General features: G+C 38.3%; 1 protein-coding gene across 5 annotated transcripts in view; it reads left to right on the top strand.

The window, feature by feature from the left end:
- The window catches only part of KCNAB1 (potassium voltage-gated channel subfamily A member regulatory beta subunit 1), a 256,454-nt gene that overhangs the window by 178,076 nt on the left and 60,984 nt on the right, over positions 1 to 17,394 (top strand). For 3 of the 5 annotated variants that reach the window (XM_032408380.1, XM_032408378.1, XM_032408381.1), the window contains exons 6-8: positions 1,609 to 1,653; positions 3,772 to 3,815; positions 16,518 to 16,604. In XM_032408380.1, the coding sequence (XP_032264271.1) occupies positions 1,609 to 1,653; positions 3,772 to 3,815; positions 16,518 to 16,604 (176 nt within the window). The remainder of the gene's footprint in view (positions 1 to 1,608; positions 1,654 to 3,771; positions 3,816 to 16,517; positions 16,605 to 17,394) is intronic. The other 2 variants (XM_032408382.1, XM_032408379.1) reach the window with 1 other exon arrangement.

Below are 17,394 nucleotides of genomic sequence, written 5' to 3'. Positions count from 1 at the left end.
TGCTGATAAAGGGAGATGAGGTGTGCAAAAGTATTTTGAAAGCTGTGCTCTCTCAGTGTAGAATGCTCATATTATCAGTCTCCAGCCAGTCGGAAGAGTTGTTGGAGATGCCTCCACGACGGTCAGTGGTAATTGGCCGGGTCGCTGGCTACTCTTGCCCTTTGAACATACATGTTAGTGTGCACACCGACGGAGCCCAGACATTTTCCGGAAAGCCTAACTTTGGAAAAAAAAAAAAAAAGTCTATGGTAGTATTTGGAGAGGATGTGCAGCTCTGGTGGGCCCAGCCGCTCTGAATAATCGAGAGGACTGCATTCATTTTTTTATGATATTCTATCCGGCGTCTGGTTGAAGCTGTGAAAATGTTTACTAGAGGAGACCTGGCTCCCCTGTGGCAGATTGCTGTTACACTGGGTATCGTGAGGTTGATGGATTAACCTGTAAAGTGCATCAGCCCTTCCGCAGTGTGTAATCTCCAGATGCACATATCTGTAGGGCTTCCATTACAGTGATTCCAATCACTGTTCAGGGAATTAACTTCAGTGGATGGGGTTGCTGGCATTTTCTACAAATTTTTCTTGTTGCAGCTAGGCTGTCAGAATTGTCACCCTCATTCCCCATTTGGTTATCATTAATCTTGTGAGGCTCTTATATCTCGGGCCCCAAGGCATCGGCTCTACAGCTGATGGAATTATAAATGTCTTATTTCAAATACTCCCAAAGTTTGGTCTTAACCTTTGAATCTCAGATGATTTTTCCCCCCTAGGCCAGTTCAATTGAATTATATACCTGGAGAAACTAAATTATACTGAGATCTGCCTCCTGATTGTAAATTATGTGACCGTAATTCTCAAGACGGGTTTCCTATTCCACCATCATGGTGATACCATTGCCATTTCCTGCCCTTGGGTGTGGTTTGGAGAAGGGAATAAGTTTGCTGACAAGATTTCCACCTTTCATTCCCTTAGGAGTAAAGTGGTTAAAACCTTGAGTTACAAATTTTAAGACCGTTTTCCTAAAATAATGTTTCCATTTAATAAAACACTCAAAGAAAATGTATTCCTATTGATTGACTACTCTATCATTCATATCTCCATGCAGTCAGTTACTGCCTGCTGGAAAGCATAATAACTCAGAGCCCCTAGGGCCCATGGTCCTTGGCAGAGGGTGGACTGAGCCCCAGGAAAGCTCACACTCAATCAACGTTATGGCAGATGCTAAATAAGCGTTAGTGAGTGCTACTAAAGCAGTTCGTCCTTTAAATCCACTCACTTACCCTCTTGCTTACCATTCCTGCCCCTCCGTGCCTACCGCTCATGCTCTTTGCCAACCCCCATCAGCTGCTCACTGCCACAGCCTCCTCCACCTGACCCTCCAGGTAAAGGTCAATCCCCTTCAACCTCTTTATCTAGGATCTGACTTCACGTCCCCACTCACCAGCTTCCCTTTGTCCCAATATTTCAGTGACATGAATTAACAAATTTATCTCTTTACCAGTTCTTTTTTTTTTTAATGGGAGGTACAATAAATTCTTTCTGGTGCTATAATAATATGACTACAAAACCCAACAATTTATTTAATATTTCTCTCTGTTTGTCTAACATACAGGAGGTCCAGCCTGGTCATAACAACCAAACTCTACTGGGGTGGAAAGTAAGTTAAATACCTTTTCTTTTCCCTACTTGACAGGAAACAACTAGTAGTTCATACTTTTATCCTTTTGGGCAACCATTTTACATCTAATGTACTAAAATTAATTGATTTGGGGAAAAAGATTATTTTTTTCTGCCTTGAAGGAAATAGCAATTAGCCTAGGATTCAATTTTAGCAAGATGCCCCAAAGAAATGTAGTGTCAAGCATGTGGTCACTTGTTAGTAAGTAATTCATGGAGATTTTCAAATACCAGCCTCATGCTTAGAACCATTTCCAAAATAGAGTTCAAATTTTAGGAAAAGAAAACAAGCACATAGCATCACAGAAGAAAAGCTATTCGAATCTGCCAAAACTCAGAGACTTCCATGGAATGCAAAGATAAAAATATCTTGTCTGGCCCCATGTGTGAGTCTCTGATCATTTCTGCAGAAGGCGTTGAAAATGTTGACCAAAAGGACCGCCTTTTGGAGAATAACAGGAAGCTACCATATCACTCACTGGCAGGCAAATGAAAGAGAGGTCCTCTGTTGTGGGATGCAAACAAACTTCACAGGATGAATTGGCCTCTGATAAGCCTACTGGTGTTTGAACTGGTACTTACATGATTCAGCAGAACTTAGAAGTCTGGCTAGCTATTCCACATACCTTTTCATGGAAATCACAAATATTTCCATGGAATCTTAACAAAAACAAAAACAAAACCTTATTTACCTCCCTATAATTGAGAGGGAACAGTTAAAAACAAAATTGGAGACAGAGGACAGTTCCTTAGGAGTCTTCAAATCAAAATGTATATGTATACAAATAGCCCCCAAACATACACACTCATATTTTATTCCTATTTTTGAGCCTGTTTATGATGACTATGAAGACAGAAAGATGGAATTTAGATTTTTATTCCTACTATCGCCTATATAAAAATCAAGCAACATGGTGCTTGTGAGAAATGTAGATTTACTTTGTCTGTGCTCTGATTCATGGTGTTGTTGCTCAGTGCTTTGGCGATGGTACTTAAAGCCTTGCCTATACTTTAGAAATAAACAGGGAAGAAGACATCCTCAAGAACCATTATGTAGCGGAGTACTACATACAATATTATCTGATGTTTTTATAGAAGATTCAAAATCACCAAAGGCAAATGGTAAACTACTATGTTTTAAAAAGAGGTTGCCACAGGTAGTGATGTTGAAGAAACATTTCATGAAGACTTTAAAACTTGAGTACCTCTGAAACAAATAATACATTATATGTTAAAAAAAAAAAAAAAGAAGAAGAAGAAGATAGCAGGAGGGAAAGAATGAAGGGGGAGAAATCGGAGGGGGAGACGAACCATGAGAGACTATGGACTCTGAGAAACAAACTGAGGGTTCTAGAGGGGAAGGGGGGTGGGGGATGGGTTAGCCTGGTGATGGGTATTAAAGAGGGCACGTACTGAATGGAGCACTGGGTGTTATACGCAAACAATAAATCATGGAACACTACATCAAAAACTAATGATGTAATGTATGGTGATTAACATAATAAAAAACAAAACAAAACAAAACTTGAGGACCATATTTCTTTCTAACTGTCCAGTGCTTGAGGATGGTTTGGAAAGACAAAAGTCCTAGTTAAATGTTTGTCTTCTTAGGATACTAATGTGAGAAAGACTTACATCACATTTGAACAGAAAGTAATTGTTAAATTTCTTTTGCAAGTCAAAAGGCACTTCCAAATTTGCTTCTTCTGTCAGAAAAGTGAATGTTATCAACAGCTCACAAACTTATGTCAAGGCTTTTTTGGGGGTGGGGGGCAGTCTGGGATTAGTTAAAATCAAGGTGGGATGGTTGAGCCATATGTCACATTATATATGGACGGGGTGTGTGTGGCTGAGTTGTTATTAATATTGTGTGAGGAGAGTCATGGTTAATTAATCACCTGGGGTCTCCAAAGAAAAGGGGCTCGGTGTGTTGCTCACCAGCCTTCTCTCCTCAACCTGTGGCATGGAATTTGCCAAGAACGGGGTATAAAATTAGCAATTCAATCTAGAATGATTATTCCTCTGTACTTTTGAAACAGCAATTAAAAAAAAAAAAGCACACCCCCACTCAAAGTCATTTGCTTCTTTTTCTTGTTAGAGCTGAAACGGAAAGAGGATTGTCAAGAAAACATATTATTGAAGGTAGGTACAGCACTTCCATTTTATCTTCATTTGTGGGCTGCTGATTCAAGAAACATATCAACCAAATAGGTTCAAAACCCACTGGGAGGGGGAAAATTCTCTATAAAGAGGATCACAATCAACCACCATCTCTCTGGATTTTAATGTAGGAGTGTGGTGATATGGAGAAGACAATTGGGAACACAAAAGAAAAAGGACAAATTCTTTAAAACTCTTCTCATTTACAGCTGCACTAGCATTAATAAAACACTTCCCTAAGACATTTTAAAAGAGCTTTATTGAGATATAATTTACATACCATAAAAGTTGACCCATTTAAAGTACACAATTCATTGGTTCTGAGTATAATAACAGAGTTGTACGATCATCACCATAAATTCAATTTTAAAACATTTTCATCACTCCAAAAAGAAACCTAGTACCCACTAGGAGTCACTTCCCACCTTCTCCCTACCCTCTTCCACAGCCCCAAGCAACCACTAATCTACTTTTGTCTCTATAAATTGGGCAACTCTGGATAGTTCATATGAATGAGATCGTACAGTATGTAATACTTTGTGACTGGCTTTTTTCGCGTAGCATAATGTTCATCCATGTTGTAACATGTATCAGTATCATTCCTTTTTACTGCCAAATAAAATTCCATTGTGTGTCTAGACCACATCTTGTTTATTCATTCATCAGTTGATGTACATTTGGGTTGTTTTCATTTTTTGACTTATAAATAATAGTGCTATGAATATCTGTGTACAAGTTTGTGTGGACGTATGCTAAGACTACCATAGTTTTATTTAAAATTTTAATTTTTTTAATTCCAATACAATTAACATACAGTATTATATTAATTTCAGATGTACAGTATAGTGATTCAGCACTTCCATACATTACTCAGTGCTCATCGCAATAAGTGTACTTTTATTTTTTATTTTATTTTATTTTTTTTTAAAGATTTTTATTTATTCATTTGCGAGAGAGACGGAGAGAGAACAAGCAGAGGGAGAGGCAGAGGGAGAGGGAGAAGCAGACTCCCTGCTGAGCAAGGAGCCCGATGCGGGACTCGATCCCAGGACCCTGGGATCATGACCCGAGCCGAAGGCAGACGCTTAACCATCTGAGCCACCCAGGCGCCCCGCAATAAGTGTACTTTTAATTCCCTTCACCTGGGGCACCTGGGTGGCTCAGTTGTTAAGCATCTGCCTTCGGCTCAGGTCATGATCCCAGGGTCCTGGGATCAAGCCCCGCATCGGGCTCCCTGCTCAGCAGGAAGCCTGCTTCTCCCTCTCCCACTCCCCCTGCTTGTGTTCCCTCTCTCGCTGTGTCTCTCTCTGTGTCAAATAAATAAATAAAATCTTAAAAAAAAAAAAAAAATCCCCTTCACCTGTTTCACCCATCCCCCCACCCACCTCTCTTCTGGTAGTCGCCAGTTTATTCTCTGTATTTAAGAGTCTGTTTTTTGGTTTGTCTCTTTTTTCTTTGTTCCTTTGTTTTGTTTCTTAAATTCCCCATATGAGTAAAATCATATGGTATTTGTCCTTCTCTGACTTATTTCACTTAGCATTATACTTTCTAGATCCATCCATGTTGTTGCAAATGGTGAGATTTCATTCTTTATAGCTGAGTAGTATTCCATTTGATATATATACGTACGTGTGTGTGTGTGTGTGTGTGTGTGTGTGTGTGTATCTAACCTCTTCTTAATCCATTCATCTATGAAGGAACATTCGGGTTGCTTCCATATGGTGGCCATTGTAAATAATGCTATAATACACATAGAGGTGCATTTTATCTTTTTGAATTAGCATTTCTGTATTCTTTGGATGAATACCCAGGAGTGGAATTACTAGATCATATGGTAATTCTATTTTTAATTTTTTGAGGAACCTCCATACTGTTTTCCACAGTGGCTGTACCAGTTTGTATTCCCACCAACAGTGCGAAAGGGTTCCTTTCTCTCCACATCCACACTAACACTTGTTCCTTGTGTTTTTTATTTTTGCCATTCTCATAGGTGTGAGGTGATATCTCATTGTGGTTTTAGTTTGCATTTCCTTGATGATGAGTGATGTTGAGCATCTTTTCATGTGTCTGTTGGCCATCTGCATATATTCTTTGGAAAGATGTCCATGTCTTCTGCCCATTTTTTAATTGGATTTTTTATCTTTTTTGGTGCCGAGTTGTATAAATTCTTTATATATTTTGAATATTAACTCTTTATTGGATATATCATTTGCAAATATCTTCTCCCATTTAATAGTTCGTCTTTTTGTTTTGGTGATGGTTTTTCACTGTGTAAAAGCTTTTTATTTTGGTGTAGTCCTAATAGTTTATTTTTGCTTTTGTTTCCTTTGCCAAAGGTAACATATCTAGAAAAATGTTTCTGTGGCTGATGTCAAAGAGATTAATGCTTATGTTTTCTTCTAAGAATTTTGGAGTTTCAGGTCTCACATTTAGGTCTTTAATCCATTTTGAGTTTATTTTTGTGTATGGGGTAAGAAAGTCCAATTCCGTTCCTTCACATGTAGCTGTCCAGTTTTCCCAAAACTATTTGTTGAAGAGACTGTCTTTTTTTTCCATTGCATATTCCTGCCCTCTTTGTCATAGATTAATTGACCATATAATTGTGGGTATATTTCTGGGCTCTCTATTTTGTTCCATCAATCTATGTGTCTATTTCTGTGTCAGTACCATACTGTTTTGATTACTACAGCTTTGTAGTATATCTTGAAATCTGGGATTGGGATACCTCCAGCTTTGTCCTTTTTCAAGATTGTTTTGGCTATTTAAGGATATTTTGTTCCATACAAGTTTTAGGATTATTTGTTCTAGTTCTGTGAAAAATGCCATTGGTATTTTGATAGGGATTGCATTGAATCTGTTGATTGCTTTGGGTAGTATGGACGTTTTAACAAAATTTTTCTCCCAGTCAGTGAGCATGGAATATCTTTACATTTGTTTGTGTCATCTTCAGTTTCTTTCATCAATGTTTTATGGTTTTCAGAGTACAGGTCTTTCACCTCCTTAGTTAAATTGACTCCTAGATACTTTATTATTTTTAGTGTATTTGTAAATGGGATTGTTTTCTTAATTTCTCTTTCTGCTACTTCATCATCATATAGAAATGCAGCTGATTTCTGTATATTGATTTTGTATCTTGAAACTTTATTGAATTCATTTTTCAACTCTAGTAGATTTTTGGTGGAGTATTTAGGGTTTTCTATATATAATATGTCATCTGCAAATAGTGACAGTTTTACTTATTCCTTACCAATTCAGATGCCTTTTATTCCCTTTTCTTGTCTGAGTGCTGTAGCTGGGATTTCCAGTATTGTGTTGAATAAAAGTGATAAGAATGAACATCCTTGTCTTGTCCCTGAGCTTAGGAGAAAAACTCTCAGTTTTTCACCATTGAATAGGATGTTAGTTCTGGGTTTTTCATATATGGCCTTTATTATGTTGGGGGTATATTCCCTCTAAACCTATTTTGTTGAGAGTTTTTATCATGAATGGATGTTGTATTTTGTCCAATGCTTTTTCTTCATCTACTGAAATGATTATATGGTTTTTATCCTTTCTTTTGTTGATATGATATATCACGTTGATTGATTTGCAAATATTGAACCACCTTTGCATCCCAGGAATCAATCCTGCTTGATTGTAGTAAATGATTTTTTTTTTAATGTATTGTTGGATTCAGTTTGCTAATATTTTCTTGAGGATTTTTGCATCTGTGTTCATCAGAGATATTGGCCTGTAGTTCTCTTTTTCAGTGGTGTCTTTTTCTGGTTTTGGTATCAGGGTAATGCTGGCCTCATAGAATGAATTTGGAAGTTTTCTTTACTCTTCTGTTTTTTGGAAGAGTTTGAAAAGAATAGGTAGTAACTCTTCTTTAAATGTTTGGTAGAATTCACCTATGAAACCATCTGGTCTTGGACTTTTGTTTTTGGGAGTTTGTTGGTTACTTATTCAATTTCACTGCTAGTAATCAGTATGTTCAAATTGTCTATTTCCTCCTGATTCAATTTTGTGAGGTTATATGTTTCTAGGAATTTATCCATTTCATCTAGGTTGTCCATTTTTTTGGCACATAATTTTTCAAGACTATTATAGTTTTTAAAGAGTATTATATGCATTTTAAAAAATTGTAGAAAATTACCACTCAGTAACTGATTCATGGGGCTATTGCTTTTGTGATGGTACTCAAAACTTTGTAGAGCCTAGAAATAAACAGGAAATAGTACAGTCTTCTAGAACCATTAGGTAGTAGAGTACTACTCTACTTCATTGGGAGGATTATGAGAATTATGAGGAATTTTTATGTATTTTTTATTTGTTTATATATAACAAAAATGTTGCACCTGCACCTATTGCAATAAAGGAAAAATGTTAAATGGGACTAAACAGATCCGAGATTTTTTATAACTTTAGATTCATGATTAATCATTAAGACAGATGATTTTTCTTCTTTTTAAAACTAGTTTCATTTATGAAATACCAAAGCCAATAAAAACATGAAATGTAATCTCACCACTTTAAAAATAAAAATAAACAAATCCTCCCTTTGCTTATCTTCTCTCATTTCACAGTGTGACAATATGGGGCATGTCCTTCCCAACTAGTCCCCACAGTTAAATTGTTCTATCTATCTATCTATCTATCTATCTATCCACATTTACTTGTAAGTACAAAAACATAAGTATGAAACCAGGGGAATCAAGCTGTACATATTAACCTAAAATCTACTTTTTTTGCAATTAAAATAATTTTAGACATACACATGATTTGTAGGTTATTTCTTGGTCTTAGTATTATAAAGAATTATACAAATGGCCATCCTTATGTAAATGTGATAGATACTGGAGCAGCATTGTTAGGTCAAAGAATAATGCATGTTTTTTAAAATTATTTTCTAAAAAGGAATATACCAATCTGATGGATGAGCTGGTTTGATTTGTTTAGTTATACATTTATTTAGTAATGCGTTTTAGCTACTTTTTATAATTTTGTGCTTCTTTTTCTGGGAACCAGCTCTTCATGTTCTTAAGCTATTTTTCTTTTGAGTTGTTTGTCTTGATCTTATTAATTTTTCAGGAGCTCTTTGTATATTAATAATGTTCACTCTTTGTCAGTTACACGTGTTGCAAAAATTTTCTTCCAGGCTGTCATTTCATTGTGAAGTTTTTTTCCTCCCCATGAACCTAATCTGAAAGATAATGTTGAGAGGCGCCTGGGTGGCTCAGCTGGTTAAACATCTGACTTCAGCTCAGGTCATGATCTCAGAGTCCTGGGACCCAGCCTCAGTTGGGCTCCCTGCTCAGCAGGGGTTGGGGGGGAGAGTCTACTTGTCCCTCTCCCTCTGTACCTCCCTCCACTTGTATGCTCACTCACTCTCTCTCTCTCAAATAAATGAACAAAAGTCTTTTAGAAAAAAGATAATGTTGAATTTGAAGACATTCGTTGCAGTTTAGAAGTTAGAGATCTTTATTAACCTATAAAGAAAACTTGAAAAGATCTTAGACTTCCACTGGAAAAAAAATAATTTTGGTGTTCAATCATTTAATTTAAAATAGAGACTTTTGGGGCACCTGGCTGGCTCAGTCCATAGAGCATATGACTCTTAATCTTGGGGTTGTGAGTTTGAGCCCCACACTGGACATAGAGATTATTTTTTAAAAATTTAAAAAATTTAAAACTAAAATAAAATGCCAGATCTTAGAGAATATATTTATATTAATATTTCATATATATGTAATTTTTTAACAGTGATAATTATATCTGTCAGTTGTTTCCAAAGTTTTTGTATGAGTTTGGTATTTCTCATTAACTGATTTTTAATATATTTGTAAGCACTGGCCTTTGAAACCAAACAAACAGTGCTTCAAGTTTCAACTGTGTCATTTATGAGCTAGGACTCTTTGCGCAAGTTATTTAACCTCACTAAACCTCCATCTCCTTGATTATACGATGGGCTATAAATATTCCTACCTCGCAATGTTACTATACAGAGACTGAAATTAGATAATTCACATTGAGCACAGTATCTGTCACATAATAAGCACTTAATAAATGTTATTTTTGTCATTATCATCATCATTCTTAATAGTGCAACTGTTAGTCTTCATACCCTAGATAAGGGCAGCCTTTACTAAGTAACATTCTAAGGCCACCACAATGAATAAGCACATTCTAGCACTAGAGAAAGCTACCCCAAATTCCTACCCCAAAAAAATCCCTTCTCAGGCCTTCATGTCCAATTTGTAAAACACGAGTAAAACCCAACCTGCCTCTTAAAACTCTTACCATTCCTGCCCTAGCACTTGCCCGCGTGATTTGAGTCATGTACCATGAGAAATAACCGCCCCCCCAAAAAAGAAATAATCTATGTAAGCTTGTTCTACCAAGCTGAAAAACAAGGCAGCAGTGTGCTGCCTAGAAAGTTCTTGTCCCTCTTTTCTTTTTAATCTAGTTGATTAAAAAAGATTCAAGAAATGGTTCAGGATGGCAATCAACAGAGAACATAAAATCGAGGAGAGAAAGAATGGAGAAAGTTGCTGTGCTTTTTACTGAATCGCCGTTGCTTTAATACTTACCGGTGTGCGCATCATTTCAAAATTCTCTCTTTTAAATCAGTTTTCTTCAAGGCTCAAACAACTTAACAGAAATACCTTAAATTCTCTGTCCCTTTAAATAAGTCAAGGAATTCTCTTAGGAACTAATCTCTCAGGATGGATAAACCAGTTCAACTGAAATTCAAATTGACCCAGATTCAAACTTTAACACAAAATTTCAAACTTCTGGGACTGAAGAATTGAGATCATTTATTAGTAGTTGTTACTGTTTATTTTGTAGTTCATAGTTTTAGCCAAAGACAAAGATATTCATGAGTCAAAGAGCATCAGCTAAAAGGATATTTCTAGGCAGGCTGAAATTAGGGAATTGAGTGAATTTTCAGGGAAAGAAAGTGGGGGGGAGGGGACATGAGATTTCTAGACCCAAAATAAAGTTTGAAGAGGTTTACAAATCATTGTCCTTGGGTTTCATTGATACTTGTTTTGTGATGAAGGTGATCTTACTGAACATTGGAGATTGTTATGCATGTTAAATTTAGAAAGCGTTCTTAGAGGACAGACAGAAGTCCAATTCATGTAGAGTTCAGGCCACTTGAGTGCTGGTGACTTTGGCCACCTGAGCTGGTTTACAGAGTGTAAAATGAGCTTGACTTGTACATAATGGGGTTTTCAAAAAATTCATATGAAAGACCTTTTCAGTGAGCCCAAGTTCCTTTAGTTAGATCCAGTTAGGAACAACATGCTCCTTGGATTCACAAAAGGGAGGTAGAAATTTCACAATGGGAGGTTTATTGTATCCATTTAGAATCCCAAGGTCCTCTCAAGCTCTGAAAGTCTATTCATTCAGCCATTCCGCAAACATTCTTTAAGTCCCAATTTTGCCAGTGTTAAAATTTAGCAGATCAAGTTTCCTTAGTATCTTACAGGAAAGAATAGAAATAGTTTGGTAAGTCAAATTGTTAGACTAAAGTAAACTGTGCCTTTATAGGCAAAGGCTGTGTCTGAATGTATATTTGTCTTTCAGGTGAATGACACTTTTGTTATGTGATTCAAACCACAAACTCATTATCATGATTTGAGGAGTAGGAGAGGAAAATAATCTGAGAAGCTGCTTAGACCTTTTTAATGAATGGCAAATGTCAAAGCCAACTTCTCTGAACTTTTATTTTAAAAATTTAATTTATGATTTTTTCAATGAAAGAGGAAATTTCTTAACAGATGGCTTCACCACAATTCCTACCCAGTGTTCCATGTTCATACTTAACTGAAATCACCCATTCAGGATAACCATGTTTCATCATGGGAGGGGTAGCCACAGACCTTATTCTAATACAGCACAGTTTTATTTTTTATTTTTTTATTTTTTTTTTAAAGATTTCATTTATTTATTTGACAGAGAGAGAGAGAGAGATCACAAGTAGGCAGACAGGCAGGCAGAGGGAGAGGGAGAAGCAGGCTCCCTGCTGAGCACAGAGCCCCATGTGAGGCTCGATCCCAGGACCCTGGGATCATGACCTGAGCCGAAGACAGATGCTTAACCATCTGAGCCACCCAGGCGTCCCACAGCACAGTTTTATAAAAACAAGCAGACCTGTCTTAAGTCATGACTGAGAGGTCTGCCAAGAAGAAGGCGGAAAATTATATATGGAAAAAATGCCCATCATTTAAGGCAACATTTTTTTTTCAAGCTGGAAAGGAAAGCAAATGTGTGGACACCGCATGTTTGAATAGAACCCTCACAGAATCTCCAGACTACTGATTTCCTTATTTCTACACAGTTCAACAGACAACACGGAACACCTGAACCATCTCTGACCATGCCAGTCTGCTTAACTTCTGAAATGGGCATATTTCTTTAGATGCCTGTGAAGTTGGCTTACATTGAATTAAAGTTTACCTTATAAACAATACAGTTCCTGTTCATCTTAAGAACCTAAAAGAAAAATCAACTTCGATTTCTTTTTACTACAGTCACTTGAAAGCTATTTTCTTATCACCCAGCCACCCCATCCCTCCCACCCCCAAAACCTTTGGCACATGTGTTCCTTTAAAAAAAAAAAAAAAAAGCTATTTTCTTTACATAACATCATTTAGTATCCTGTGGACTTTTGAGGAATTGCCAATTAGCTTGCAGACATCTCCTCAAGGACAGGGAGCTTTTTTCCTGCTTCTCCTATATTCATGCCCACAGATACTGGGTTAGTGCCGAGGGACAGGCTGAAGTCCAAAGTGCCTTCAGCAAGTGCATTCACTGCAGCAGCGCACTTGCCTACCTTAGGTTATGATTAGCAGCCTGGATGCCCCTCTGCAGCCAAGGTTAATGCCTTTTTGCACATCTACTTAAACTTAAAACAATACCTGGCTCCAAGCCAATGCTCAACAAACATTTGCTAAGTGGGGCTACAACATGACTATTTGCTTATTGGAGATAAACCCTGAATGGCTTTGTTGAGCATGTCTTTATGTTGCTACAATTTAACTATTTCTATAAGATTAAAGCATCCAAATGGGAAAGGGCAGGAGTGCCTGATTTGGTTTGTAGTCACATGAAAGATTAAAGCAGAAAGATCGTTTAACTCTAGTTTGTCTTTGGATACATGAGGAAACCAGGGCCCAAAGATGCTGAGACAATGTCAGCAAGGCCCAAATCAGTACCCTGCATCCCAAACCCTTTGCCTCGCCTGCACATAGACCTCGCCTCTGAATGCCAGGCTGCTCCGTCCACCAGCCAAGAGCTCCGTGTGCTTGACTAATGTGCGGCTCAGACTTCTGTGGCTCCCACCAGTCTGCTTTCCCCCTGACTTCCCTGTCTTACTAAGAGTCCCTTCACTTTTCAGGCCAAAAATCTGAAAGTCATCCTCGATTCCTTGACCTCCACACTCTGTATCCAGCACACCTACCAGTCCCCTTATTTCTACTTATGCAACTTGTCCCGATTTTGAACACTTCGTCCCGACGTGGCCCACTTGCCCTGCTGTCGTGACCTCTCGCTGGCCACCCTCCCTGCTTTCACTCCTGCCTCCTCCAGGTCATCCTCAGCAGACCCGTGACCAGCTCAAAATGGAAATCCGATAAAGTAATTTCCCTTGTTTAACTCCTCCCTTCCCAGCCCTCCCCCCCTCCACCCCCGCCCAGTGATTTTCCATTTCACAGAGAGTAAAACCCAGAATTTCCACCATGGATTTCAAGGCTTGATGTGATTGAGATTTTCAAAGTTAGGCACAGGGTCTCTTAGAAGCACAATCTCCTTCTACTTCATTTCAGAGTCAGTGTGGGGGTTCAGGTGGATCACTGATGTGACGTAACACATGATTTCTTATATTCTCGCATGAATACACCTGAATCTCAGCCTAAATATCCAGGGAAAAAAATGCCTTCCTGAGAAAGAATGGAGAGGCACGGAATGATCACTTACAATGAGACTGACCTTCATATGGAGTGCCTGCCATTATTTACGGGTACACATTACTACCTTGAGCGCTCTCACTGCACTGTTTGCTCCTCGGGAATAAATACGGTGTCCATGCATCTCTATACCCCGGGAACCCAGCACATTTTGGGGATCATACTGGGATTTAGCCCATGCTCAGGACATGGGAGAGTGAATGACTCAAGTCCTGTCCGACCACACAGCACTACAAACGGGCCGAGCCAGCTGCAGCTTTTTCTCGTAGTTACTCTCTGCCCATGCTGAGCTGTTTAGAAGAGACACCGAGGGATAGGGCCATTATCAGAAAGGGGGACACTTGCTTCCAGTGCCAGGAAGGGCCAGAACTGTCACTAAATGCCTCCCTCCAAAACCAGGAGGTCCGGTGAAAATCCTTAGCATTGAGTCTTTGGCACCTCTCATTCTGAACCTTTCCAGAGGTTAGCACCACTGTGATAATCACCACATTTCTATAGATTACTGTGCTTACAAAGTGCTTGACAGCTGGTTTTATTTGCTCTCCCGGAGCAGTGATCCTGAAGGTAGTATGTATTGTTATCTCCACTGCAGATCAGAGACCTGAGTCACCAAAAAAAAGGGGGGGGGGGTTCAAATAACCCAAGTGGAAACACAGAGCATGCTAGAGGACAGATTTCCAACCTTTCCAACCTGTGATACCCTATTATTTGTTCGTTTGGTTATTCCGTCCTCCCCTTACTTCCTCCAATACATATACTTGCTTCCAAAAAGTGGCTCATATCATAGTGCTTTTTAAGGTAAATTTAATTTCAAGCTGCCCCTTGAGAGAGCTGGCAATACCCCAGGCCTGAAAGTCACTGCAGTTTTTCGAGAGCAGGCATTGGACCTTGTAACACCCCTCTGCCCTAATCTCTTCATCAATGCTTCTTTTAACAAGCTACTATCACAGACAATCCTTTCTCAATGAATGAAAAATATTTCCGGAACTATATCCAAGCACTTCATTTTCCTGTCAGAAAAGTAATTGTGGCTGGCTGGTATACCAGTTTGAAAAATCAAATTTAAATGAGCCAAATTTAAATTTATAAGAGCCTCATTTAACATGCAATTAATTTTATGCCTATAATAAAAAGAGAAAAACCACCGGTCTTCCTGAGGAATTAAATAGGCTGATAAGGAAATGCTGTGCCTCATGGAAATGAGATAAATTTGTTCTTGAACTGTCATCCTTTTGGTTGCATAATATTATATACAATACATTCTATTTCAGGGAAGTATTAATTTTACTGAAATTAAATCATTTTTTCTGAGTACTCCTAGGAATGTGACCAAATGGTTAGGGCTAAAACTTAGATTATTGGTTCCAGATTTTTTTTTAAGTTCTCACTCTCTCCTTTATATTACCTAAGTCTTTATAGCTTCTAGTGTTTTCGTTTCTTCCCCCAAAGAACAGGGAATAATAGAAATGGTAGAACTCAGCTATATTTAAGGTTCTTCAAACTTTGTTTCAATCAGTAAAAGGTTGAGCAAAACCTTCATTTGCCAATCTTTTTATTCCTGTTACAACACATGTGTACATTAAGATGGGCTTGGCAGTCATTTATTTCTGACATACCATTTTAATGTTTTCGATGTGCAATAAATATATCCCATCCCACTGTAAGCCTGTTAAGTTATTCATAACATGACAGTGATTTGCATTTTTTCAAGAAGAAAGAAGTTAAACTCTTGGGCTACTTTTTATTCTAAACTTTGCTCCTGGATACGGCCACGAATGAGTCACCGTGAAAGATCATTACTGGGTATGTGTTTTCTGGTGGGGTAGGAGTACTGAAATTATTGAGAAAGTTATAAGACTTTTTTTAAAAGATTTATCTATTTATTTTAGAGAGAGAAAGAAAAAAAGAGAGCAGGGGGGTAGGGGCAGATGGAGAGAGAGAGAGTCTTAAGCAGACTCCACACTGAGTGTAGAGCCTGATGCAAGGCTTAATCTCACAACCCTGAGATCGCAATCCTTGAGATCATGACCTGAGCTGAAACCACGAGTCACATGCTTAACTGAACTGTGCCACCCTATAAGACTTTTCTTTGTTGAGGACAAAGACAGCCTTTGATATATTTTTTAAAGGTTCTAGGGGCCAATTAATATATCGTTGTATTCAGTGTCTTTTTGAAACTAATACAGTGCTTTTTTTAAAGTAAATGTTTGAAGGAAACCAAACTTGAACTATTTCTATTTTATTTTATTTTATTTAAATTCAATTAATTAACATATGGTGTATTATTAGTTTCAGAGGTAGAGTTCAGTGATTCTTCAGTTGCGTAGAACACCCAGTGCTCATCACATCACGTGCCCTCCTTAATGCCCCTCACCCAGTTACCCCATCCCCCCGTCCACCTCCCCTCCAGCAACCCTGTTTGTTTCCTAGGGTTAAGAGTCTCTTAAACTTTAACTATTTCTTTTTTTTTTTAAGATTTATTTATTTATTTATTTGACAGAGAGAGACACAGCAAGAGAGGGAACACAAGCAGGGGGAGTGGGAGAGGGAGAAGCAGGCTCCCCGCTGAGCAGGGAGCCCGATGCGGGGCTCGATCCCAGGACCCTGGGATCATGACCTGAGCCAAAGGCAGACGCCTAACCGACTGAGCCACCCAGGCGCCCCCAACTTTAACTATTTCTAATAGTGCTTACATTTGTATTTTTTGGGTTTTTCCTGCCTTGGTTCCCAGGGCTGAAGGGCTCCCTCCAGAGGCTGCAGCTCGAGTATGTGGACGTAGTCTTTGCAAACCGACCGGACAGCAATACCCCCATGGAAGGTGAGTGAAGAACTTTGATGAAAGACTCTAGAGTTATTGATTCTAACTGGATGACTCATTTCACTACTAGTAGGAAATGAAATACATTCAGACTGATTTGGTTGAATGGGGAAAATGAACACCTTTCCAGTCAATGTCTTTCAGTCTCAGCATTTACCCTCAAGGCCAGAGCTCTGCATCCTGCATCTTCATTCCTTTTTGAAGCGCCCACAGGCGTTGGGACTGTGGCTCCTGCTTGTTACAGTGCTCCCTTTTTCCAGGTTCATTTCACTTCTGCAATTTCATCAACTGAATGAATAAAATTAATTGGAAGGGGAGTTTATAACCCAGCCATCATTATTTAGGAGTAAGTCGCTTGATGATCTTCCTCTTTTGTAATGACTAGGTCTGATTAGCTTCCAATCTGTGGTAACAGGTGCTAAGTGGTACCATGAGCAGAGGTTTATAGGAGTGACTACTTCAAAATGAGACTCTTCATTGCAATTTGGGTTTTGATTTTCAAGGAGCTGCAACATTTTAGTCCCTTTTTGTTACAACTGTTTGAAGACAATAGGCATCTTCCTGTGGAAACTTTGAGAATGTTCCTAAAACTAAATTTTCTTCAATTTACATTTATTTATGGAGTCTACCTAAGATGATTGAGAAAGAAGATAGTTTGGGGGGGACATATTAGCATGTTCTACTTAATTGAGATTTACAGTCTTATGGATTAGACTTACCTGAGGTGAATAAGAACAAAGATATTTGGGGGATAAGAGGAAAAAAGAATGTTCTGTCGTTTGAGGCTTTT

Source organism: Phoca vitulina, unplaced genomic scaffold, assembly GCF_004348235.1.
Source record: "Phoca vitulina isolate PV1807 unplaced genomic scaffold, GSC_HSeal_1.0 scaffold10, whole genome shotgun sequence".
NCBI lineage: Eukaryota > Metazoa > Chordata > Mammalia > Carnivora > Phocidae > Phoca > Phoca vitulina.
This window is presented reverse-complemented; position numbering and strand designations above follow the sequence as displayed.